The sequence below is a fragment of the Anomaloglossus baeobatrachus genome, chromosome 10 (assembly GCF_048569485.1).
Source record: "Anomaloglossus baeobatrachus isolate aAnoBae1 chromosome 10, aAnoBae1.hap1, whole genome shotgun sequence".
Classification (NCBI taxonomy): domain Eukaryota; kingdom Metazoa; phylum Chordata; class Amphibia; order Anura; family Aromobatidae; genus Anomaloglossus; species Anomaloglossus baeobatrachus.
Genome location: NC_134362.1, coordinates 50,576,073 through 50,603,985, shown reverse-complemented (window position 1 = coordinate 50,603,985; position 27,913 = coordinate 50,576,073). Strand labels below are relative to the sequence as shown.

The 27,913-nt window shown below is 46.6% G+C and overlaps 1 protein-coding gene across 1 annotated transcript in view; it reads right to left on the bottom strand.

Moving 5' to 3' along the window:
- VEGFB (vascular endothelial growth factor B) overlaps positions 1 to 27,913 on the bottom strand; it is a 73,094-nt gene that overhangs the window by 23,689 nt on the left and 21,492 nt on the right. Inside the window, exons 4-6 of the mRNA XM_075326636.1 lie at positions 23,022 to 23,218; positions 21,128 to 21,204; positions 5,844 to 5,876 (exon numbers count right to left, since the gene is read on the bottom strand). Of these exons, the coding sequence (XP_075182751.1) occupies positions 5,844 to 5,876; positions 21,128 to 21,204; positions 23,022 to 23,218 (307 nt within the window). The remainder of the gene's footprint in view (positions 1 to 5,843; positions 5,877 to 21,127; positions 21,205 to 23,021; positions 23,219 to 27,913) is intronic.

The window sequence follows — 27,913 nt, the reverse complement described above, 5'->3', positions numbered from 1 at the left end:
CAAACGATTCCAGATGTGCGTCACTTACAACGTGACCCCGCCGACATATCGCTCGATATATCGTACCGTGTGATGCCCGCATTAATCCCTGCTGAGCTGCTTGTTAGTCTCCTTTGATCAAAAGCTGTGGGGGAGACAGTCACATTCGCTAGCCTCCTATATATGCTGGCTGGACACTTCTTTTAATGCCAACTATAGCTTCTCTATACTGGTCATGTTAGGTGTTGTGATCCAGACTAAAGCCCGCTACACACGCTTCAATATATCTCACAATCCGTCGTTGGGGTCAAGTTGTAAGTGACGCACATCCGGCATCGTTTGTGAGGTATCTGCGTGTGACAGCTACATGCGATCAGGATTGAACGCAAAACCGTTGATCGCAAACACATCGTATCATTCTCTAGAATTGAGCGTTTTGTTGCACGAACCTAGTCAATTGTAACGTGTGACATCCCTCATACGATTTTGTTGTCTGATGCTATGTGCGCAGGTGTGCGCTCTGCACCGCAGCTTAAAAAAGGTCTGCTTCAGAGCGCAGCTGAAAAGCTGCGTTCTGAAGCGCCTCACACTGTCTGTCATGCACTAATCTCTGTCAGTCCGTCACTATCTCTGTCCCTCACTCTCTGTCCATGTCAGTCTATCCCCCTCTCTCATATACTCACCAATCCCCGATCCCCGGCGCTGCACGGCATTCACACTGCTCCGGCGGCTTTTACTGTTTTGAAAAAGCCGGCCGCCCATTAAACAATTTCGTATTCCCTGCTTTCCCCGCCCACCAGCGCCTATGATTGGTTACAGTGAGACACGCCCCCACTCTGAGTGACAGGTGTCACACTGCACCCAATCACAGCAGCCGGTGGGCGTGTCTATACTGTGTAGTGAAATAAATAATTAAATAATTAAAAAAAACGGCGTGCGGTTCCCCCCATTTTTAAAACCAGCCAGATAAAGCCATACGGCTGAAGGCTGGTATTCTCAGGATGGGGAGCTCCACGTTATGGGGAGCCCCCCACCCTAACAATATCAGCCAACAGCCGCCCAGAATTGCCGCATACATTATATGCGACAGTTCTGGGACTGTACCCGGCTCTTCCCGATTTACCCTGGTGCGTTGGCAAATCGGGGTAATAAGGAGTTATTGGCAGCCCATAGCTGCCAATAAGTCCTAGATTAATCATGTCAGGCGTCTATGAGACACCCTCCATGATTAATCTGTAAGTTACAGTAAATAAACACACACACCAGAAAAAAATCCTTTATTAGAAATAAAAACACACACATATACCCTGGTTCACCACTTTAATCAGCCCCAAAAAGCCCTCCTTGTCCGGCGTAATCCAGGATGATCCAGCGTCGCTTCCACCGCAGCTGCATGGAGGTGACCGGAGCCGCAGCACACACAGCCGCTCCGGTCACCTCCATGCAGCAAATGAACACAGCCGTGCGATCAGCTGCTGTCACTGAGGTTACCCGCGGCCACCGCTGGATCCAGTGACAGCGGGTAACCTCAGTGACAGCAGCTGATCGCGCGGGTGTCTTCAGTTGCTGTGTGGAGGTGACCAGAGCGGCTGTGTCTTCTGCAGCTCCGGTCACCTCCATGCAGCAGCGCTGGATGCGACGCTGGATCATCCTGGATTACGCCGGACAAGGAGGGCTTTTTGGGGCTGATTAAAGTGGTGAACCAGGGTATATGTTTGTGTTTTTATTTCTAATAAAGGATTTTTTTCTGGTGTGTGTGTTTATTTACTGTAACTTACAGATTAATCATGGAGGGTGTCTCATAGACGCCTGACATGATTAATCTAGGACTTATTGGCAGCTATGGGCTGCCAATAACTCCTTATTACCCCGATTTGCCAACGCACCAGGGTAAATCGGGAAGAGCCGGGTACAGTCCCAGAACTGTCGCATATAATGTATGCGGCAATTCTGGGCGGCTGTTGGCTGATATTGTTAGGGTGGGGGGCTCCCCATAACGTGGAGCTCCCCATCCTGAGAATACCAGCCTTCAGCCGTATGGCTTTATCTGGCTGGTTTTAAAAATGGGGGGAACCGCACGCCGTTTTTTTTAATTATTTAATTATTTATTTCACTACACAGTATAGACACGCCCACCGGCTGCTGTGATTGGGTGCAGTGTGACACCTGTCACTCAGAGTGGGGGCGTGTCTCACTGTAACCAATCATAGGCGCTGGTGGGCGGGGAAAGCAGGGAATACGAAATTGTTTAATGGGCGGCCGGCTTTTTCAAAACAGTAAAAGCCGCCGGAGCAGTGTGAATGCCGTGCAGCGCCGGGGATCGGGGATTGGTGAGTATATGAGAGAGGGCTGCTAACTTCAGTCACTTAGGAGATTAGCGGTCACCGGTGAGTCTTCACTGGTGACCGCTAATCAGGGCGCGACACAGACACAGCCGCAGCATGACAATGAAGTCGGGTGAAGTTCACCCGAGTTCATTCTGACAGTGCGGCTCTGTCTGTGTCTGCTGTCATCTGCCATTCAGCTCTGCTACATGGCTGTCTGTGTCTGCTGTTAGCGGCCATGTAGCAGAGCTGAATGGCAGATGACATAGTAAAAACGCATCCCTACACAGTACACACGCTTGGCAAGTCAATAAATAAAAAAAAAAAAGGTGCTCAATGCATACGTCACAGAACACATGATCTAAAGGATCGCACACAAAATTGACCAATTTAACATAGACTACTAACGCTCGTGTGACAGCAAATGAACGACCAACGTGAAATCTCATAGATCCCGTATGCAACCTGGGCGTGTCACATCGCAAATGCGATTGTACAACTAATTGCAACGTGTAAAGTGGGCTTAAGGCCTCTTTCACACGTCAGTATTTTGCATCAGTGTTTCATCAGTATTTGGATCCTAATACCAGGAGTGGAACTTACAGAGAAGAACTATAATTGAAAGAATGACACCTGTTTTGTGGTTTGGAGACACTCCTGGTTTCGGCATCTAAATACTGATGAAACACTGATGCAAAATACTGACTTGTGAAATAGGCCTTACTGATAGTTGTAGTAATTCACTGCCGCGAGCAGTTGTGGTGTTAACCCCTGTTGTCCTTTTGTTGCTGCCTTCATTCTCTTGCTTTTTTCCTTGGTCTGTTACTCTTTATTCCTGTGAGTTTGCAGTGTGTCTGAGTTTTGTTTTTTCCCTGTTTGTACTAATCTGTGTTGCCATCACACTTCTGCCCCTTCCTTCCCTGTAGGGAGGGGGGGACAGTTTATTTCTGATCAGGAGAATAGAAAGGACTACGGCATCTCCACCATTAGGGGTAATCTGGAGGTATGGGACATTCTAGAGTCCCCTAGTGTGAGGGACAGTATAGAAGCCCTTGTCTATCCTACAGTCACATTGTGACATATTCATTTTTAAAGTGCTTTTCAACCTGTATCTCTTGAATAATCTGGAGTCTGAATGCTGGGTGCGCTATGGTCATAAGAGTTACAAGGCGTTATGCCCTATGGTCACACAGAACCAGTGCCCATTTTTTGGTGGGAGATAAGTAGAGGTGAGCAGGGGCACAACTATTGTGGAAGAGGGGTTGCAGTTACACCTAGGTGCGGTTACACCTTTGATATAGCCATATGATGTTTTTTTTTTTTTTATAAAAAACAAACAAACCAGGATCAGTTCTAGTTTTGGTTGCCACCATTCATTTTACAACATAATGTAGTGAAAAGAATAAAAATATTCTAAGTGGGGTATAATTTAAAAAAGACACCAATTATGCTGGGGTTTTTTGGATTTTGTTTTTACGATGTTCACTTTGCAGTAAAAATGACCTGATAACTTCATTCTACAAGCGAATACAGTTATGGTGATGCCAGATTTATATAAGATTGAATTTTTTCACCTGGATTTTGCTCCCCAATCTGAAATCAGCATGATGTAGAGACAGAGACCCTGATTCCAGCGATGTATCACTTGCTGGGCTACTTGCTGTATTTTTTAATACAATCACTGTTTTATTTGCTGCATATCTACTAGTTCAATGAATGCTGAGCTGTGTATAACCCTGGCCACACCACTGATTGTCAGTTTTATGCACACACTATGCATAGGCAGAATTTTGGGTGGCATGGTTAGATTTCTCAGCATTGAGTTTACTAGTGTCACATTGAGTTTTGCACAAACTTCGCCAACTGTAATGGCGGCGTTGGACGCTGTTCAGATTGCAGATATTAACATCCCGCCAGAAGGTTTCTCTGATGTTTGGGATGAACACAGGCAGACTCTGGCGTTGACCTGCTTGTGTTGATTCATAGGCAGGCTAACAAGAGTTACTCTCTGCTGGTCTGCTTGCTCCATTTATCACATGTTTTATGAAAGCCTATCACATCTGATCCCCTCCTATTTATGCTGGCTGAAACCATCCCTCCATGCCAGCTATAGTTTGTCTTTGCTGGTCTGTGAGGTGTCGTGTCCCAGGCTTACTGATGAAAATTGTGCTTATTGTTTGGAGCTCTTGTGGAGTTTACCCCTGTTGTTTTGTAGCTTCCTTCCTGCTCTTGTTTTTCCTCCTGAATCTTTTAGGCTATGTGCCCACGGGGAGCTTGCTTCTGCGGATTTTGCCGCGGAAAACCTGCGGCTTTATCTGGATTTTCCAGATAAATCCGCAAGTTTTAGCATGTACAGACACTCCCCATGTTATCCTATGGGACATGTGGAGTGTCTGTGTCCACGTTGCGGAATGTGCGACTGCGGAATATGCTGCGGATGTCCCGCAGCCGCACATAACTGCATGTCAATTATTCCCGCGGATTTACCTGCGGATGTTCCCATACTTACCTGCCTTGATAGGAGACACCCGGTCACTTTCCCTCGGTGCACAGGAGGCTGGAGCACGGTGGAGCAGGAAGGAAGCGGTGGGCGGGGCCTGCACGAGCTCCGGTTATGTGACAGCCAGAGCTAGTTCAGGCCCGCCCACCTTCTCCTGCACAGTGTAGAGACGTTGACAGACGCCGGAGAGAAGTGCTGCGTGATGGAGGTAAGTATGAACTCCCCCGATCACTGCAGCACTTGTTCTGCATTGAGGATGCAGTGCTGAAGTCATGGTACTGTATCCTCAATGCAGAATGCCCGCACCATATCCGCAGGACATTCCGCAATACAACCGCAGCATGGAAACAGACAAAGTTGTGCTGCGGTTTTCTGGGAGCTCCTGCGGAATGTCCTGCGGATATAACCGCAGGACACTTTCCCCCGTGGGCACATAGCCTTATTGTCTTTACCTTTGTGTGTGCGTGCTGTGTGACAGAGTTTTGGTTTTCCCTTGTCTGTCTTTATCTATGGGCTTCATCACACTCCTGTCTTGTCCCTCCCTGGGGGGAGGAGGAGGGGGAAACAGATCAGGGCTGCTCAGGAGCAGGGCCAGGAAGGAGATTCAAGCCTCTCCACCATCAGAAGTATCCCTGAGGTTAGGGATAGCATGGGGTCCCGTAGCTTAAGGGACAGCTGAGGAGACCCGGTTACCCGCTATCCTCTAGTGATATCCTGTTGATAAAACTGTGATTTTATCAAAGCTACACTCAGCAGCTCAGTAAGTGACACATCGCTGGAATCAGGGTCCCAGTCTCTACATTATGCTGCTTTTAGATTAGGTGGAAAAAGCCTGTTGATAGACTCCCTTTAAGAGAAGCCTTTAGGATGCATTCACACTTGTAGTCTTTTTTTTTTTTTTTTTCAGTTTTTGACCCAAACATAGGAGTTGGCATCAAAAACCAAACCACAAATTGAAATTGCACTTGATGAAAAGAAAAAAAATAAGCAGAAAGGAGGATAATGTTGAACAAGATTGGTAGATGAATCTGGAGCTATACCTGTTCGCCTTCAGTGTGATATTGGCATGGGGCCTGCAATGCACAAAAGTAGTAGAATTATATTGTCATTCATAGAGAAACCTCAGGTTATAATTAGAATTTATTACTCTATAAACATGTTCTCCTGCCTAGAGGAATGTACCCGATAACTAATTTATGAGCCATGAAATTTCCTGTTATCCTAATGAACCCGGCTTACAGGGTGGAAATTACATCACACACATATATTAGCACAGAGGCAAACGCAACCTATGGCTTATATGATACAGCAAAAACTTTCGTAGACCAATTGAGTCAAATGCTTTTCTTATATAACCCATCATTTTATTGTTCTGAGTTTCCTAGAATAAAGCGGACTTTACACGTTGCGACATCGCTAGTGATAGCACTCGCCCACGTCGCTGGCGCGTCACGGGGTGATCGCTGCAGTAGCGAACAATATCGCTACGGCAGCGTCACACGCAATTACCTCTTCACCGACGTCGCTGCGGCCGACGAACAATCCCTCCTTTAAGGGGGCGGTTCGTGCGGCGTCACAGCGGCGTCACTAAGCGGCCACCCAATAGAAGCGGAGAGGTGGAGATAAGCGGCCGGAACATCCCGCCCACCTCCTTCCTTCCTCATTGCCGGCGGCCGCAGGTACGAGGTTGTTCCTCGTTCCTGGGGTGTCACACATAGCGCTGTGTGCTGCCGCAGGAACGACAAACAACCTGCGTCCTGCAACAGCAACGATAATTGGGATTAGAACGACGTGTCAACAAGCAACGATAAGGTGATTAATTTTGATTGTTAGCGGTCGTTCGTGCGTTTCACACGCAACGACGTCGCTAACGAGGCCGGATGTTCGTCACGAATTCCGTGACCCCAACGATATCTCGTTAGCGATGTCGTTGCGTGTAAAGCCCCCTTAAGTCTGATTGCTTGGACCCACATTGCGCATTACTGCACTTTTTTATTTGACACTTCAATTAAAGGGGTTGTCCACTTTTTTTTTACTTTTATGCATGTAGTTTGGACTCAAATTAATTTTTGCAATTAGGTTTCATTAAAAATATTTCACCGTTTGTCTTTTACAGGTTCCATATTTCCCACTCTATTTAAAGGGAACCAATCACCAGGATTTTCGTATACAAGCTAAAGCCAGTGCTATACTGGCACTATCAGGCTGATTCTATACATACAGTGGTATACTGGCACTATCAGGCTGATTCTATACATACAGTGCTATACTGGCACTATCAGGCTGATTCTATACATACAGTGCTATACTGGCACTATCAGGCTGATTCTATACATACAGTGCTATACTGGCACTATCAGGCTGATTCTATACATACAGTGCTATACTGGCACTATCAGGCTGATTCTATACATACAGTGGTATACTGGCACTATCAGGCTGATTCTATACATACAGTGCTATACTGGCACTATCAGGCTGATTCTATACATACAGTGCTATACTGGCACTATCAGGCTGATTCTATACATACAGTGCTATACTGGCACTATCAGGCTGATTCTATACATACAGTGGTATACTGGCACTATCAGGCTGATTCTATACATACAGTGGTATACTGGCACTATCAGGCTGATTCTATACATACAGTGCTATACTGGCACTATCAGGCTGATTCTATACATACAGTGGTATACTGGCACTATCAGGCTGATTCTATACATACAGTGGTATACTGGCACTATCAGGCTGATTCTATACATACAGTGCTATACTGGCACTATCAGGCTGATTCTATACATACAGTGGTATACTGGCACTATCAGGCTGATTCTATACATACAGTGCTATACTGGCACTATCAGGCTGATTCTATACATACAGTGGTATACTGGCACTATCAGGCTGATTCTATACATACAGTGCTATACTGGCACTATCAGGCTGATTCTATACATACAGTGCTATACTGGCACTATCAGGCTGATTCTATACATACAGTGGTATACTGGCACTATCAGGCTGATTCTATACATACAGTGCTATACTGGCACTATCAGGCTGATTCTATACATACAGTGGTATACTGGCACTATCAGGCTGATTCTATACATACAGTGCTATACTGGCACTATCAGGCTGATTCTATACATACAGTGGTATACTGGCACTATCAGGCTGAGTCTATACATACCATTAGTTGTCAGCTCGGATATTTAGGTTTTGAATTACAAGAAAGTAAAGTTTATAAAATCAGCAGCTTCTTGAGTGACAGCAGCTGAGGATCAGGTAATTGCTAGGCGGAACTCATAGTTATTCCCTCCCCCTGTTAGAATTAGCATATGTATTATACAATCAATTTACTATTTCACTTTCAGGACCTGTGCTGAGGTCATACCCATGTGACCAGAAGGGGCGGGGACTCAGCCAACAGAAAAATGTTGCTTCCTGGTATCAACTTTGTTGGCTGAGGCCCCGCCACTTCTGGTCACATGGGTATGACCTCAGCACAGGTCCTGCTAGGGAAAAAGTAAATCGATTGTATAATACTTGTTCTAATTCTAACAGAGGGAGGGGATAACTATGAATCCCCCCCAGCAATTACCTGATCCTCAGCTGCTGTCACTCAAGAAGCTGCCAATTTTATAAACTTTACTTTCTTGGATTTCAAAACCTAAACATCCGAGCCGACCACTACAGGTGTGTATAGAATCAGCCTGAAAGCGCCAGTATACACTGGCTTTAGGTTATATACGAAAATCCTGGTGATTGGTTCGCTTTAACTTTGATAACATCTGTGCTAAGAGCAGGCAAAAAAAAGGACAAATAGAAGAGTTACAAATTCCCCACTAGCCTGTCTTAGTGAGCTGACTGACAGATTCTCAGTTCACTCATTCTGCAGCCCATATTACACAATGCAACACAAAGACCATAGAAGGCAAACGGGGCAAAATGTTTAATGAAACCAAATTAAAAAAATGATTTTTATCCCCAATCACATGTACTTAAGATAAAAAAGTCCCCTCAGATGGACAAATTCTTTTAGTGTAAAAAAAAAAAGTTGTTTGCAGAACTTTTTTGCCAACACATTTCTGCTGGATCAGTTCTAACGGATGATTACTGGACACGTGAACTCTGCCTTATATTGATTAGCTTTAGCTCATCAGTTACCCTTGACATAAACAAAGTTTGTCTTTACATTTCTTATTCATGAACTAGAACTTTTATCAACTTATAAGAAACTATAATCCACTTCTTGTGCAAGAGAACAAACTGATCTGCGACCAGGACTTGTTTACTCATTTGCAAATACCAACAGGTCCACAACCCGAGCATTGCACAAACGTTTATCACACTGGTATTACAATGTTTTACTGCTACCTGTGTGTACATGTTAGATAAATACTCTGTCCTAACTTTTGGGAAACTGGCTCTCTTCTCGTGTTCTCCGTATAGAGTGCAGTAATAATAACAATAATAATAATTATTATTATCCCAACGTACTTGGATCATCTGAATAATTAATTACATGAAATTCAAGTTTTTCTGTATATATTTCGTTATTATTACTATTTTAATTTCTTTGCATTATTATTATTATTATTATTATTATTATTATTATTATTATCCTAACACTCCTGGACCATTAGCATTATCAATTACATACAATAACTGGTTTTCTGTGTATATTGCATTATTATAATTTAGTGTGTTTTATTATTATTATTTTTTTTTTTTATTATTATTATTATTATTATTATTATTATTATTATTATTATTATTATTATTATTATCATTATCCTTAAGTGCCTGGATTATCTGCATCCTGAATTACATACATATATAACTGGTTTTCTGTATATATTGCATTATTATTATTATTTATTGTTTATTATTATTATAATTATTATTATTGTTATTATTATTACTATTATCTTAACGTGCCTGGATCATCTGCATAATTAATTACATAAAATTCAAGTTTTTCTGTATATATTTCATTATTATAACTATTTTTTTGTATTATTATCATTATTATTATTATTAATATTATTACTACTACTACTACTACTATTATTATTATTATTATTATCCTAACACTCCTGGACCATTTGCATTATTACTTACATACAATAACTGGTTTTCTGCATATATTGCATTCTTATTATTATTATTTAGTGTGGTTATTATGATTATTATGATTATTATTATTATCATAATTATCATTATCCTTAAGTGCCTGGATTATCTGCATCCTGAATTACAAACAGGATGCAGATAATTGCAGATAATGCAGATGGTTTTCTGTATAAATTGCATTATTATTATTTATTGTTTTTGTTTTATTAATTTATTATTATTATTATTATTATTATTATTATTATTACTATTATTATCTTAAAGTGCCTGGACCATCTTCATCATGAATTACATTAAGTATAGTGATGAGCGAGCATGCTTGTTACTACTCGGTACTCGCACGAGTATCACTGTACTCGGTCTACTCGGCGGGGACCGAGTAATCTCGCGATACTCGTGCTGTACTCGTGGTCTTCATTTCTGCATGTTGGCGCTCTTTTGAGAGCCAGCCCTCATGCAGGGATTGGCTGGCAGACCACTGCAATGCCACAGCCCTGTTAGTTGTGGAATTGCAGTGATTGGCCGGCCTGGACAGCGTGACCGAGCCTTTATACCGGCCGGCGCGCTGTGCTCTGCTCACAGCTATCCAGACAGTCAGTGCAGGGAGAGTGTCGCTGCTTCAGGGAAAGGTTTGCGTCCCTTTATAGCTATTTCCGCAGCAGGGCTGCAAACAGTGTGACCAAAAGTCCTACTCAGGACTATTCTAGTTGTATACAGGCAGGCAGGGTATAGCCAGGTCGGAGTACAGTAGCAGAGTCCTTCTCAGGACTATTGTTGCTGTATACAGGCAGGGTATAGCCAGGTTGGAATACAGGCTAGTGACCTAAAGAGTCCTTGTCAGGACTATTGTAGCAGTATACAGGCAGGCAGGCAGGCAGGGTATATAGCCATTCCTAGTGGTGACCGTATACCAGCCTTCATCATATCTGGGGCTGGTGTACACAGTCTAAAACAGTCCAGATAGTGTCAGACTTCTCAGTAATTGTCGCTCCTAAAAACCTGTTAGGTTCTTATTGCGTCCGTGCTTGCATTTAAAAACCGCATGTGTGTGCCTGTCGGTGGCAGCGTCAGGCTCCATATTGTCCCTGGATAGAGATGTGCATGAGGGCCTCAAAACATTGTTCCCATTGCAAAGGAGCGGGTCTCCTGTCGTTGTAATGCCCATTCTGAAAGAATGGGCGAAAAAATTTACCACTGGGGGTATACCTGAAACAAAGGCCTAACTCTTGTAACGGTCATCATGATGGCGCATGAGGAGAAGGAGGAGCAGTCCAGCGATTAGCCAAAGTCCAGAAGTGTGTTACCATGGGTGAGTGGAGGTACATGGCAAAATCCCGTTACAAACTTTAAATTCCGCTGTCATTTGCTGGTGGTGTGGTGAAGTCTGGCCCAATCCAACCCTTGTTCATCTTGATCAGAGTCAGCCTGTCAGCATTTACAGTTGACAGGCAGGTGCGTTTATCTGTAATGATTCCACCTGCGGCACTAAAAACACGCTCTGACAAAACGCTAGCGGCAGGCCAGGACTTCCAAGGCGTAGAGAGCCAATTCATGCCACGTGTCCAGCTTGGATACCCATTAATTGTAAGGCACAGAGGAATGTCAGAGTACAGTTGTTTGATCTGCAAGGTACTCCTTGAGCATCTGGGCAAACTTAGGATTTCTTGTGGCACTACCCCGCACCTCAGGGGCTGTGGTATGTGAGGGGCTGAGAAAACTGTCCCACATCTTAAAGACTGTTCCCCTACCTCTGGCGGATTGGACTTGTGCCCCTCTCGGCTGTACGCCTTGGTTGTCCACTGATTCCTGACCTATGCCGCTATCGTTTTGTGAGGGGAATGCTTTGCCTACTCCCGTGACTATGGCCTTCTGGAACTGCTGCATTTTTCCTGACCTCTCCGCCTCGGGAATAAGAGACATAAAGTTCTCCTTGTAGCGTGGGTCTAACAGTGTTACCAACCAGTAATGATTGTCGGCCAAGATGTTCTTAACGCGAGGGTCACGAGACAGGCAGCTTACCATAAAGTCAGCCATGTGTGCCAGACTCTTAACAGCCATCACTTCAGTATCCTGACCAACACGATGACTGAACATGCTGTCCTCCTCCTCCTCCTCCTCATCATCTACCCTGTCCTCTGGCCAGCCACGCTGAACCGAGGATATGACTGCATGTCATATCCTCAATTTGGCCAGAGAGTTGCTCCATGTCTTCATCCTCCTCCTCGTCATAGTCCTCCACTGCACGTTGTGATGAGACGAGGCTGGGCTGTGTGTTATCACCCACACCCACTACTGTTTCTTGCTCAAACTCATCGCGCTCCGCCTGCAATGCATCATGGTTGTTTTTTGAGCAGAGACCATTTTAGAAGGCAGAGAAGCGGTATGGTGACGCTAATAATGTCGTCATCGCCGCTCACCATCTTGGTGGAGTCCTCAAAGTTTTGGCGGATGGTACATAGGTCGGACATCCATCTCCACTCCTCAGGTGTTATGTGTGGAGTTTGACCCATTTCCCTACGGCTTAGGTGATGCAGGTACTCAACAACTGCCCTCTTCTGCTCACATATCCTGACCAACATGTGCAGAGTTGAATTCCAACGCGTGGGGACATCACACACCAGTCTGTGAGCCGGAAGATGCAAATGGCGCTGAAAGCCAGCAAGGCCGGCTGAAGCAGTAGGTGACTTTCGAAAATGTGCAGACAGGCGGCGAACTTTTACCAGCAGATCAGACAGCTCTGGGTATGACTTTAGAAACCGCTGAACCACGAGGTTGAGAACATGGGCCACGCATGGAACATGTGTCAGCTGGCCTCGCCTCAAAGCCGCCACCAGGTTCCGGCCATTGTCACACACGACCTTTCCTGGCTTTAGGTTCAGAGGTGTGAGCCAGTGATCTGCCTGCTGTTTCAGAGCTGTCCACACCTCTTCTGCATTGTGGGGTTTGTCACCTATGCAGATTAGCTTCAGCACAGCCTGTTGCCGCTTCGCCGAGGCAGTGCTGCAGTGCTTCTGTGTCGCCCTGGACAAGCCAGGGGCCACAGAGCACAACACTTACACACCCCACACTCCCTGCAGGCATATCATAGTCAAAACACAAAATCCTTGTTGCCTTCCCCAGGGGCTGTTGTCCACACCAGGGGGTGGAGCCAGGCGGTTGGTCTCCACCCACCAAGGAGGAGGGACAACACAGGCAGTGAGAGTTAAGCTAAGGAAGTTGAAGGAGGAAAGTAGTAGAGAGGAGAAAAGTGACAGCAAAGAGCCTGAAGTTGGTCCGGGTGTGTGGCCCGGACAGGACAGCAAGGTTGGCAGGATGTGGTGACCGTCTGCAGTGGAGGCCGATTGGAGTCTGCCGTAAGGACCGTGGACGGGTGGTGACCCGGCCGTACCGGACCGGTATACAAAGAGAAGCCAGCACCATTGGCAGGGGCCTTTCGGATCCCGGCAAGGCTTGGTGTCGCCGTGAATTTGCCAAATCCGTTAGTGAAGGGGACCTCAGGGTTTCCAAACAGCCAAGTCACGATAGAAGGCAACCGTCCAACCGTGAAGGGGAGACACCGCCACCGCCAAGGGCAACCGTCTCCCAGGGCCAGCGCCTGTGGGCAAAAGGGGCTCCTCCGGCCCATATCCAGGTCGGGGAGCGGGTTACCGGTGGGAAACCATCACTACCAACACTGAACTTAGGTGCAGGGAGAGACAGTCATCACTAACCTGCAGGGAGGAACAACCGCAGCCGTCCGAGGGACCCGTCCATCCAGCCACTTGTTTTACCGTGAACTGTGTCATCATCATTGGGCTGAGTGAGTACCTCCGTGCCGTGCGGCACAGCGCTGCCCCTGCGACCTTGCACCTCATCAGGCCCCGCAACCCGCCTGTCATCCATCTCTACCCCATCACCGGGCCCTGGGACAACCAACCCCCCTACCCGACCCGCGGCGTGGAGAAATAACAACAAAGCTGCTCCCTGTCACAGGCTCCCGGGATCCCCGTCCAGAGCAGCGGTGGTGTCCACACAATCACCACAACCGTGGATGGCGTCACGGACAATATCCCCAAAACCCAAACGACCCCTTTTCACTCATGGGCAATGAGCGCCGCTTGAGTCCCCGGGATCCGGCCATCGCTCGAGCCACAGAGCAGCAGCAGCCGTAGAGCAGCGGCAGCCGGACCCGAGCAGTGGGAGAGCGCAGCGTCCCCTCCTCCGCCCGCAACACTTCCAGCTTGGGACTGGTGTGTAGGGTAAAGTGGATGAGGATGCGCAGGAGGAGGAGGAGGCTGAGGAGCATGACATTCCGGAGCTGTAGAGTGTGGGTGAAACCCTGACTGAGGTAGGGCCTGCAAAACTTGGTGTGTGAAGGACGTGTTCCGTCCCTCGCTCAGACTGGGTCCCAGCTTCCACAATATTAACCCAGTGTGACATCAACGAGATGTAGCGGCCTTGCCCACATGCACTTGTCCACGTGTCTGTGGTTAGGTGGACTTTGGCTGAAACAGCGTTGTTCAGGGCACGTGTGATGTTTTGTGACACGTGGTTATGCAATGCGGGGACGGCACACCGGGAGAAATAGTGGCGGCTGGGAACGAGTAATGTGGGACAGCTGCCGCCATCAGGTAGCGGAATGCTTCTGTCTCAACCAGCCTAAAAGGCAACATTTCCAGCGCAAGCAGTCGCGAAATGTTAGCATTTAGAAGTGTGGCATGTGGGGCGTTGGCAGTGTATTTGCGCCTGCGTTCAAAGGTTTGCTGAATGGATAACTGAACGCTGCGCTGGGACAAGGACGTGCTTGATGATGGTGTTATTTCTGCGTGGGTAACTGCAGGTGCAGGGCCGGAGGAGGCTTGTTCTCGGGCAGCATGGACAGGGGATTGGCTCGCATGCACAACAAGCGAAGACGAAGCAGTGACATCAGCAAGCACTGCTCCTCGACTCTGTTGTACATCCCACAAAGTCGGGTGATTGGCTGACATGTGCCTGATCATGCTGGTGGTGGTCAGGCTGCTAGTTTTGGTACCCCTGCTGATGCTGGCACGGCAGGTGTTGCAAATGGCCTTTTTAGAATCATCTGGAGCCAACTTAAAAAACTGCCAGACTCGGGAAGACCTAACATTTGTACAGGCACCTTGTGTCGTGTTGTTCCGGGGAACAGTTGCCTGATGTCTGCCTGGGGCCACCACCCTGCTTCTTACTGCCTGTTGGGATGCTACGCCTCCCTCCCCCTGTGCACTGCTGTCCTCGCTCTGCATATCCTCCTGCCAGGTTGGGTCAGTTACTGGATCATCCACCACGTCGTCTTCCTCTTCCGCACCCTGCTCCTCCTCCTGACTTCCTGACAATTGTGTCTCATCATCGTCCACCCCTTGTTGAGACACGTTGCCAACTTCGTGAGAACGTGGCTGCTCAAATATTTGGGCATCTGTACATACAATCTCGTCATGGCCCACTTCAACAGGAGCTGGCGAGAGGCCAGAATGTGTGAATGGAAACGTGAACGAACAGCTCTTCCGAGTGTCCAAGTGTGGGATCAGTAATGTCCGTGGACGTGTACTCGGCCTGGTGGTAGGAAGGAGGATCAGGTTCTGAAATGTGCGGTGCAGTATCACGGCTACTGACACTTGACCGTGTGGAAGACAGAGTGTTTGTGGTGGTGCCAATCTGACTGGAAGCATTATCCGCTATCCAACTAACAACCTGTTGACACTGGTCTTGGTTCAAGAGCGGTGTACTGCTGCGGTCCCCAAGAATTTGGGACAGGACGTGCGAGCGACTAGATGTGGCCCTCTGTTGTGGCGAAATTAGAGCTTGCCCACGACCTCGGCCTCTGCCTGCACCACCATCACGTCCACTTCCTTGTTCCTTGCCAACGCCCTTGCGCATTTTGCAATGCTGTGCTGACGTGTATTCACTAGACTTGTGCGTTATATAATTGTGCTTCTTACTGCCTGTTGGGATGCTACGCCTCCCTCCCCCTGTGCACTGCTGTCCTCGCTCTGCATATCCTCCTGCCAGGTTGGGTCAGTTACTGGATCATCCACCAAGTCGTCTTCCTCTTCCGCACCCTGCTCCTCCTCCTGACTTCCTGACAATTGTGTCTCATCATCGTCCACCCCTTGTTGAGACACGTTGCCAACTTCGTGAGAACGTGGCTGCTCAAATATTTGGGCATCTGTACATACGATCTCCTCATGACCCACTTCAACATGAGCTGGCGAGAGGCCAGAATGTGCGAATGGAAACGTGAACAGCTCTTCCGAGTGTCCAAGTGTGGGATCATTAATGTCCGAGGAGGACGTGTACTCAGCCTGGTGGTAGGAAGGAGGATCAGGTTCTGAAATGTGCGGTGCAGTATCACGGCTACTGACACTTGACCGTGTGGAAGACAGAGTGTTTGTGGTGGTGCCAATCTGACTGGAAGCATTATCCGCTATCCAACTAACAACCTGTTGACACTGGTCTTGGTTCAAGAGCGGTGTACTGCTGCGGTCCCCAAGAATTTGGGACAGGACGTGCGAGCGAGCAGATGTGGCCCTTTGATGTGGCGAAATTAGAGCTTGCACACGACCTCGGTCTCTGCCTGCACCACCATCACGTCCACTTCCTTGTTCGTTGACAACGCCCTTGTGCATTTTGCAATGCTGTGCTGATGTGTATTCACTAGACTTGTGCGTTATATCCAAGTTTTTGCAAAACGCACACAAGTGCAGCGGAAAGCTGCCACCAACAGGCACACACATGCGGTTTTTAAATGCAAGCACGGAGGCACTAAGAACCTAACAGGTCTCTATCCAGGGACAACGTGGAGCCTCCCAATTTTTGGCTGCCCTGCCTAAGGGCTATACTACAATAGACCCACTTCCTTCCAATGGGCACTTCAGGTTTACAGGCCCTCATGCACGTCTCTATCCAGGGACAACGTGGAGCCTCCCAATTTTTAGCTGCCCTGCCTAAGGGCTATACTACAATAGACCCACTTCCTTCCAATGGGCACTTCAGGTTTACAGGCCCTCATGCACGTCTCTATCCAGGGACAACGTGGAGCCTCCCAATTTTTGGCTGCCCTGCCTAAGGGCTATACTACAATAGACCCACTTCCTTCCAATGGGCACTTCAGGTTTACAGACCCTCATGCACGTCTCTATCCAGGGACAACGTGGAGCCTCCCAATTTTTGGCTGCCCTGCCTAAGGGCTATACTACAATAGACCCACTTCCTTCCAATGGGCACTTCAGGTTTACAGGCCCTCATGCACGTCTCTATCCAGGGACAACGTGGAGCCTCCCAATTTTTGGCTGCCCTGCCTAAGGGCTATACTACAATAGACCCACTTCCTTCCAATGGGCACTTCAGGTTTACAGGCCATCATGCACGTCTGTATGCAGGGGCATTGGTGAACCTCACAATTTTGGACTGCCCTGGCAAAGGAAAATACTACAAAGACTCACTTCCTCAAAATGGGCACATTAGACTCAGAGGCCTTCATGTACGTCTCTTCTCAGGGACATCGGAGTGCCACACAATGTTTTACGTAAAATCTTTCATGTAGTAATCTCAAAAAGTAACATACATTAGCTCTATCTCACTATTGGTTATGTGCCCTTAACATTTCCGCCATGAAAATTCATTTTGGTGTCATTTTGGAAGGTTTTCTGGTGAGTCCGTAAAAATGGCGTAAAACGCGGACTAAATTGTTCACAGCTGTGACTTTTGAGTGATAAATGCTTCAAGGGGTCTTCCCCATGCTGTTGCCATGTCATTTGAGCACTCTTCGGAGACTTTTGTGCCATTTTTAGGGTTTCTACATGCTGCCGGTGGTCATTTCACAAAAATACTCGGGTCTCCCATAGGATAACATTGGGCTCGGTGCTCGGGCCGAGTACACGAGTATCTTGGGAGGCTCGGCCCGAGCTTCGAGCACCCGAGCTTTTTAGTACTCGCTCATCACTAATTAAGTACCATAATTGTTTTGACAAGTATTTAATTAAAGGAAAGGTGTCGTAAAAAAAAAAAAATCAATAACTGACAAAATATAAAGTATTAATGTTTTAATGTTATGTTTAAATAATATTATTTGTTTTTAATTGAGAAAAATCTAAAAAAAAAATTAAAGTTTGATATTTTTAACTCTTAAACACTAGGGGGAGCAGCTGCTGAAATCCTGCTGCAGAGCTACTGTAGAACTAGCTCACATTACAGCTGCAGTAAAAGTGGGCGGAATCTACTCTCCTGTGTGTAATGTCACCCCCCCTTCCAATCTGGGGGTTTCCATAAGGATAAGGGAAGATGAAGTTTAGGATTACAGTGTGGAGCCAATTTGTTGGTGTCCGCAAAGTGATCCTAATATGTCTAAAGTGTCACTAATGCCAGCTGCATAGTGTTCCACTGGATCTCGCGCCTAACTGTAACCCAATGCCCCACTGACTGTTTCCCAATGCCCCGCTGACTGTTTCCCTATGCCCCGCTGACTGTTTCCCTATGCCTCGCTAACTATTTCCTTATGCCCCGCTGCCTGTATCCCAATACCCTGCTGACTGTTTCCCCGTGCCCTGCTGACTGTTTCCCTGTGCCCTGCTGACTGTTTCCCTATGCCTCGCTGTTTCGCTATACCCCGCTGCCTGTTTCCCAATGCCCCGCTGCCTGTTTCCCAATGCCCCGCTGCATGTTTCCCAATGCCCCGCTGCCTGTTTCCCAATGCCCCGCTGCCTGTTTCCCAATGCCCCGCTGACTGTTTCCCTATGCCCCGCTGACTGTTTCCCTATGTCCTGCTGACTGTCTCACTGTATCCCGCGTCCCCATATACTATGCTGCCGGCTGGGATTGGAGGTCCGAGGTGACATGCTGCGAGGAGGGGTTATTCGTAGTGTAGTGCTGCTCAGTCTGTAGATCACCGCTCCCAGCCGCATGCACTCACCTCAGACCTGCGCCCCCGGCAGCCTGTCCTGTAAGCGATCACAGTACATACCAGCAAGCAGCGGAGGCCCGAGGTGAGCACCGAAGGGGGGGTGAGCAGCGAGGGAGGGAGGGAGTGAGCGGAGTCCGTGGGGGTGAGCGGCAAAGTGGGGTGTGGATGAGTGGCAAAGTGGGGTGGGGGTGAGCGGCAGAGTGGGGTGGGGGTGAGCGGCAGAGTGGGGTGGGGGTGAGTGGCAGAGTGGGGAGCAGCACGCCAGGATCAGTTACGGTGCAATCACCGCTGCCCGACACCGGTACTCACCCCATCCATCCTGGCGGGTGACAGGGGGAAAGTGGAGTACACAGTATATGCTGTGAGCTTTACATAGATGGCGCTGATCTCCTCCCTCTGCTGTGATCTGGACAGCCCAAGGGGCTTGTCCAGATGACAGCAGGGAGCTCTCCTGTAATAAGAATAGGGGTCGGAGTCCAACTATCAGGGTCAATGCACAGAGGGCTGCCATAAGGGAGGTAACTGTCGTTACCCACAGCAAATCCAAGATGGCAGCCCCCAGTGCTTCGGTAAAACTAGAATGAAATAAAAACTAAATAAACAGTGAATTTAATTTGTATTAAAAATACTTGCTTTCATAATTATCACTATTATTAATACAAAAATAAAAAAACGCGGCACCTTTCCTTTAAGTATATTCTTTAAAATTTCTTTTCAAGTGAAAAATCTTTTTTTATCAATAAAACAAAATGGCTTGTGCACTTTGCTGACATCTAGAAATCACAATCATGGAATCTCGGTGGGTCACATGATGATCGTGCAAGTACGAAGAATCTAGGGCCAGTTGGTAGATGTATGGCGGTATACTATGGTAAATTATAGGCTGTTTTTTTCCTTGGCCTTTGGGCATGTGGCACAACACCATAAAATTTCATGTGGAAACACAGCCTGAGGCTGAATTGACATGTTGTGCCATGGTGCTTTTTTTTTTCAGCAACTGCAATAAAATTCATGGTCTGACCATGAATAAGACGCAATGTCAAAACACATAGGCCTGCATCTACTGCTTCATATTGTCACAGGTGTATCACGGCTGACAGACAGTCATGTGGTTTCTGGCCATAGAAGGTCACAGCGTTTGGCTGCGCAGAATGCTCCCTGACTTTCCATTGTTCCTGCTGTCAGTATTCATTGGTATAGGTAGCTTTCCTGCTTGATTTATCTCTCCCACTTTTGGACCCAGCAGGAGCTCGCCTTCCACCCAGCTGCTGATCATCAGCATTTTCTGGTGCTTATATACCCCTTCCTTCCTTGGGTTGGCACTATTGATATTTTTCAGTCCATTCAGGCCTTGGTTGCAAGCAGGTGGCTTGTACCCCTCTGTGGTGTCGTTGCTGAAAAGTTTGCTAAACTTCTATCTGAGTCATTTGTGGATAAGTAGTTCATGCTTTTCCCCCAGTGTGTCCTCCTTGTGTCTTCTCTATTGTTTAGTGGTCTTGACGAAGAGCTCATCCCACCCGTTCCCTATTTAGGGTCCAGCACTAGGGATACCTAGGGTCAGGTATCCGGCTCGGCGCATAGGTGCAGATCCTATCTAGGATAATGAGGGACCCCAGGGACCAGCAGTAGGTTCGGTCAGGGGTCACCATATTCCCTTCCCTATTGCCGTTCGCTTGGTACTTCCCCGTAGCTGGTGTGACACATATGTGCGGTTCCGCATTATTACCCCACACTGTTTAGTAATTTTCATGCATTTTAATATATGCAATAAATGCTAAGTTTTTTTTTAGATACTTTGCTGGATCGATCTTCTATACCATGGTTGCTGTTCTACATATAGTATCTATCCGTCACTCATCTGCATTGTAGGAGAAGATTCTAATATTAATAATTGATAATATTGACATATGGATCTCTAATATTAATGAATGTCCTACCGACGCTCATACAGATTGGGGTAAAGTTTAACAGAGATCAATGTATGGTTCGAGTGTTCATTTTGACCATCCACCGACCAATGATTGTACATAATCATTCATTCAAAACACCAGTCTGGCATGAAGGATTTTTCTTGGCCAATGGTCGGCACTGGCTGCATCATCAGTTAAAAAAAATCCAATCCTGGCCTATGTAGTCTATTATGTATCTAGTCATTGACGGACAATCGTTTGTTGGAACATTTTCATCCAACCTGTATGGAAGCTTGTCCATCGATAACAGGATGAACCTACTACCGCAACATGTCCATTATGCAAAGCTCAAAAGTTATACACATCATGTATGTACCTGCATTCACATTCTGTGTGTTGAATAACAGAGATTTCTGTTAGCTCTGGTTGCGGGTGGTTTTTATGAACCTGAACCTGAAAAAAAGTAAAATATTGAAATTCATGATTTAGTAATTGCAGTGTGACTTTTCCATTCTGTCTGATGCAGGTGGAGTTCTATATCTGCCTCTTCTAATGATGAAGCACAAGACAAACAGTTTGCTGAAGACAAGTAGACTAAGGACATGGATTACTGGACCATCTTCTGTGGTCTTATGAGACCAAGATAAACAGATGGTGTCAAGCGTGTGTGGTGGCAACCAGGTGAGGAGGACAAAGACAAGAGTGTCCTACCTACAGTCAGGCATGGTGGTAGGAGTGTCATGGTTTGGGGCTGCCACCTGTGGGGAGCTATAGTTCATTGAGGGAACCATGAATACCAACTGTGGCATACTGAAGCAGAGCATGATCCCATCCGTTTAGAAACTGGGTCACAGGGCAGGATTCCAACATGATAATGACCCCAAACACACCTCCAGGACTAACACTGCCTTGCTAGACATACTGAGGGTAAAGCGTCTCCAGACTTAAACCCTATTGAGCATCTATGGGGCATCCGCAAATTGAAGATGGAGGAGCACAAGGTCCCTAACATCCACTAGTTCTGTGATGTTGTCATGGGGGATGGAAGAGGATCCAGCGTCTCATGTGAAGCTCTAGTCAACTCCATACTCTAGAGAATTAGGGTAGTGATTATAAATAATGGTGGCCACACAAAATATTAACATTTTGGGCACAATTTGGCCATTTTCACTTAGGGGTGTACTCACTTTTGTTGACAGCAGTTTAGATATTAATGACTGTGTGTTCAGTTATTTACAGGGCACCAAATTTACATTGTATCAAACTGTCATTTCTTCAGTGTTGCCCCATGAAAAGATATAATAAAATATTTATAAAACTGTGAGGGGTGTACTCTCTTTTGTAATAAACTGTATGTTACCTGTCCTGGGATCCTTCCTGGTATATATGCTCCACCAGCCTGGCCCCTTCCAAATATATATGTTCCCCATCGTGGGACCATCCTGGTATATATGTCACCCATCCTGGGCCCCTTCCAGGTATATATGTCTCCCTTCCAGGGACCATCCTGGTATATATGCCCCCCATCGTGGTTACCTTCCTGGTATATATAGTATGTCCCCCATTCTGGAACCATCCTGGTATATATGCCCCCCCATACTGGTCCCTTCCTGGTATATATGTCCCCCTTTCTGGGACCATCCTGGTATATATGTCCCTCATCCTGGTCCCTTCCTGGTAGATATGTCCCCATTTCTGGAACCATCCTGGTATATATGTCCCTCATCCTGGTCTCTTCCTGGTATATATGTCCCCCTTTCTGGAACCATCCTGGTATATATGTCCCTCATCCTGGTCTCTTCCTGGTATATATGTCCCCCTTTCTGGAACCATCCTGGTATATATGTCCCTCATCCTGGTCCCTTCCTGGTAGATATGTCCCCCTTTCTGGAACCATCCTGGTATATATGTTCCCCATCCTGAGACCATCCTGGTATATATGTCACCCATCCTGGGCCCCTTCCAGGTATATATGTCCCCCTTTCTGGAACCATCCTGGTATATATGTCTCCCATCCTGGTCCCCTTCTGGTAGATATGTCCCCCTTCCTGGGACCATCCTGGTATATATGTCCCCCCTCTTGGTCCCTTCCTGGTAGATATATCCCCCTTTCTGGAACCATCCTGGTACACATGCCCCCCATAGTGGTCACCTTCCTGGTATATACAGTATGTCCCCCATTCTGGCACATACATCCCCCATTGTGATTAAATATACTGTTATGAAGCCATATTTTATATGATTTTATTAATAGTACTAATGTCAATCACCTGCATTTTGATGACATGTGCCTGTACGGGGAAGCAGCTCTGAGCTTCATCCAGGCAGCAGCCCGCACAGCGCTGGACGGACACACATGGAGGCTTGAAGAGAACGTCTGAAAACTGTGGAAACTCAGTTAGCAGATTAAGGAGGACCCATCGAGGCTGGCACTTGCTCATGTTAAATATATCCTTCCATTCATGGCCTGCAAAACACACACCACAACAATTGTGTTATTATGTCACTTAGGAGAACCTTCCCCCAGCGCTAATCCATACGGCTTTTCATGGTATGTATGGCGGACTATAGAAGAAAGAGATAAAGAGCGCCTAACCAAAGCTGCCCGCACACATGACTTATTGTTATATAATAGATCCGGGGCCCAGCAATTAACACCGCTGACCCCCATGAACTAATAACCAGCATACTTCTCACAATACAGAGGGGGGGGGGAATAATTTGTTAATGTTTTATTGTGAATGTCCAACTTTTAACACCGTGTTATTTTAGATCCAAAACTCTGGATTTATTTATTAATTAATTAAATATTAATATTAATTAGTGTTCACGACTCTTTTTTTTTTTTTTTAATAAAACGGATAGACTTAAAAAAAAAAAATTTTGATGGCAATTTTTTCTGTATTTCCAGTAGGAGTTTATTGCAGAGTATTCAATTATTGAGTGCAATGTATGCCAGCATGCTGCCAGCTCCTGAGCGCCCTCTAGTGGTCGGGATTACTGGTAATTTTTTGCCAATGTAGAGATTAAGAAAATAATACTCTGCTCCAAATCCCTATTTGAAAATTCAGAATTATAATGCTAGCAATAATTTTGGATTCACTTTAAAATGATCTTATCTTATAATACAATTAGTATCAGGTTCCCAGGTGTCACAGGGTCTCCTGTCCTTGGAAGACTTGTAACAGGTTTGGGATGTGAGCTTTTTAGACCCTGGATTTTATATGTAGTTGCTTTATTTTTGGTGCAGCAAAGATTAATGACCTTCCCTTGCTGGTAGTTTCTTGTTAATTCATCTCAGGTGCAACCGGTTTGTGACCACTCCCATTCCCTTTAAATAGTCACATGTCCCATCTTCTGATGCCGGTTATAGACATTCATTCTGAACTGACCACCTTGGAAGGCAGGAAGCTTCATGTAGCTGTTGGAGTCTTGTTGCCTGCAGCCTTGGTGTCCGGCTGCAGCTTTGAAACTGAAGTATTTCCATGTGTAAAGTCTGGGGAAATAGCTAACCATCCCTTGCTGTAAAGATATGGCTCTGAGAAATGCCACGGATGGGTGCTGGTGACCCACCAACACACACAGCGTGAAATATAAAAAGGAGGAGTAAACCAGTATTACCATACGGTAAAATATAAAAAAGTCTTACTTTATTGAAATTCAATTAAAAGGAATAAAGGATCCAAAATTACATGGCCAGAAACGGGACAGAATGTCATAAATTTTGTATCCTTTATTCCTTTTAATGGAATTTCAATAAAGTAAGACTTTTTATGTTTACTTTATAGAAGTGCTGGTTTTCTCCTCCTCTATATATATCTTTTTGTCTATGTTCCCCTGTCTGTCTATGATCCCCTGTGTCGGACTATCATAGTGGTGTAGTTTAGTGTACTCCCTGGCCTTCATACTAGCCAGGTGAGTGGAGGGACAGATGGGGACTAGGCACGCAACGGCGACGAGGGGAAGGACTTGTATAGGGACGTTAGGGGAGATCAGGGTTCAGACACAGGATAGTGCCAGGAGGTGTCCCGACCCTCGCTCCCTATCATCAGGGCCTTCCTCTCCCTTTGTATCTATGTGTGTGAGTAAGGACCTGATGATAGGGAGCGGGGATTGGGACATCTCTTGACACTATCCTGTGTCTGAACCCTGATGTTCTCTAACGTCCCTATACGAGTCCTTCCCCTCGTCGCCGTCTTGTGCCTAGACGTGCTCTTGCGTGACACCGGGTTCCAGAGCCCCATTCCCTACCCTATAAATTATGATTTCGGGATTAACCCTTTCATTTCTGTATGTCTAGAATTATTTAGATGCAATCTAGTGTCTAAGAAATTTCAATCCCAACATTGTCTGTAGATGAACTTGTGGCCAAATGCAGGTCACACGAAATAGAATGGATTGAGTGCTCCTTACAGACATACGTAGGAGTAGCTATGCTCTATGCAGGCAATGGGACACTGCCAAAAGCGACGTATTTCTATAGAAAACTATTAATTCGGGGGAAAACAGGAAATGCTAAGTCAACATTTCGAAAAAAAAATCTCAAAAACCCCAAAACTTTACAACCTAACATCTGCAGATGATAACGGGGGTGTTTCATCATCGTTACGTTGACAGATGGCTGAACATTTCCCAGGACTGATATTGAAAGTGTTAAAGTGACAGTAGTGTGTGTTACTGTGACGGATATGTGTATTGTACAGTGGCAGATAAGTAAAAGCAGGATAAGCAATGGCTTCCCTGCCCGCGATTGCTCTGGGTACAGATACAATGTATTTATGTGCCGAAATATATTCTGAAACGTCCATTGACTTATTGCTACACTGTTTCATGCGCATGCCTGTATTATGGATCAGTGTTTATTGTAAGATCTGTAATGAACCTCTCCTATTTAATATGTAGAATAAAAAAGTCATATTGTATCTGATGTCCATTTATATAAGTCTTTTCCATGGAGGCAGTGGTGTCTCTATGGTTCCACACTGGAGATTCTTTCTTCTTCTTCCTCAACACATTCACTATCGATTTTTATCGGTTTGACACGTTTCTGGCGTTCCAGCCCATAGTTATAGAATAACATTCTATGACTAAATGCAGCAATGCCAGAAATTCCTTGATAGGAGGAGATTAAATAGTCTGACACATTTCTGGCATTGCTGACATTATTCATGGAATATTATTCTAAAACTAATGGTGGCAATGCCAGAAATGCACTAGAATATTTAATCTCCTCCTATCATACAATGTGTGACTGTGTCCTTAAAGTTTCTGTCGAACTGATGATGACTAGTGATGAGCGGGCACTACCATGCTCAGGTGCTCGGTACTCGTAACTAGTGATGAGCGGGCACTACCATGCTCAGGTGCTCGGTACTCGTAACTAGTGATGAGTGGGCACTACCATGCTCAGGTGCTCGGTACTCGTAACTAGTGATGAGCGGGCACTACCATGCTCGGGTGCTCAGTACTCGTAACTAGTGATGAGCGGGCACTACCATGCTCGGGTGCTCAGTACTCGTAACTAGTGATGAGCGGGCACTACCATGCTCAGGTGCTCTGTACTCGTAACTAGTGATGAGCGGGCACTACCATGCTCGGGTGCTCAGTACTCGTAACTAGTGATGAGCGGGCACTACCATGCTCGGGTGCTCAGTACTCGTAACTAGTGATGAGCGGGCACTACCATGCTCAGGTGCTCTGTACTCGTAACTAGTGATGAGCGGGCACTACCATGCTCAGGTGCTCAGTACTCGTAACTAGTGATGAGCGGGCACTACCATGCTCAGGTGCTCAGTACTCGTAACTAGTGATGAGCGGGCACTACCATGCTCAGGTGCTCAGTACTCGTAACTAGTGATGAGTGGACACTACCATGCTCGGGTGCTCAGTACTCGTAACTAGTGATGAGCGGGCACTACCATGCTCAGGTGCTCAGTACTCGTAACTAGTGATGAGCGAGCACTACCATGCTCAGGTGCTCAGTACTCGTAACTAGTGATGAGCGGGCACTACCATGCTCAGGTGCTCTGTACTTGTAACTAGTGATGAGCGGGCACTACCATGCTCAGGTGCTCTGTACTCATAACTAGTGATGAGCGGGCACTACCATGCTCAGGTGCTCTGTACTCGTAATTAGTGATGAGCGGGCACTACCATGCTCAGGTGCTCTGTACTCGTAATTAGTGATGAGCGGGCACTACCATGCTCAGGTGCTCTGTACTCGTAACTAGTGATGAGCGGGCACTTCTATGCTCAGGTGCTCTGTACTCGTAACTAGTGATGAGCGGGCACTACTATGCTCAGGTGCTCTGTACTCGTAACTAGTGATGAGCGGGCACTACTATGCTCAGGTGCTCTGTACTCGTAACTAGTGATGAGCGGGCACTACTATGCTCAGGTGCTCTGTACTTGTAACTAGTGATGAGCGGGCACTACTATGCTCAGGTGCTCTGTACTCGTAACTAGTGATGAGTGGGCACTACTCTGCTCAGGTGCTCTGTACTCGTAACTAGTGATGAGCGGGCACTACCATGCTCAGGTGCTCGGTACTCGTATCTAGTGATGAGCAGGCACTACCATGCTCAGGTGCTCTGTACTCGTAACTAGTGATGAGCGGGCACTACCATGCTCGGGTGCTCAGTACTTGTAACTAGTGATGAGCGAGCACTACCATGCTCAGGTGCTCAGTACTCATAACTAGTGATGAGCAGGCACTACCATGCTCGGGTGCTCTGTACTCGTAACTAGTGATGAGCGGGCAGTACCATGCTCGGGTGCTCAGTACTCATAACTAGTGATGAGCAGGCACTACCATGCTCGGGTGCTCTGTACTCGTAACTAGTGATGAGCGGGCAGTACCATGCTCGGGTGCTCAGTACTTGTAACTAGTGATGAGCGGGCACTACCATGCTCAGGAGCTCTGTACTCGTAACTAGTGATGAGCGGGCACTACCATGCTCGGGTGCTCAGTACTCATAACTAGTGATGAGCGGGCACTACCATGCTCAGGTGCTTGGTACTTGTAACTATTGATGAGTGAGCACTACCATGCCCGGGTGCTCGGTTTCCCTTAACTAGTGAAGAGGGAGCACTACCATGCTCACTCATCACTTGTTACGAGTACCAAGCCCTCGAGCATGGTAGTGCTCACTCATCACTAGTT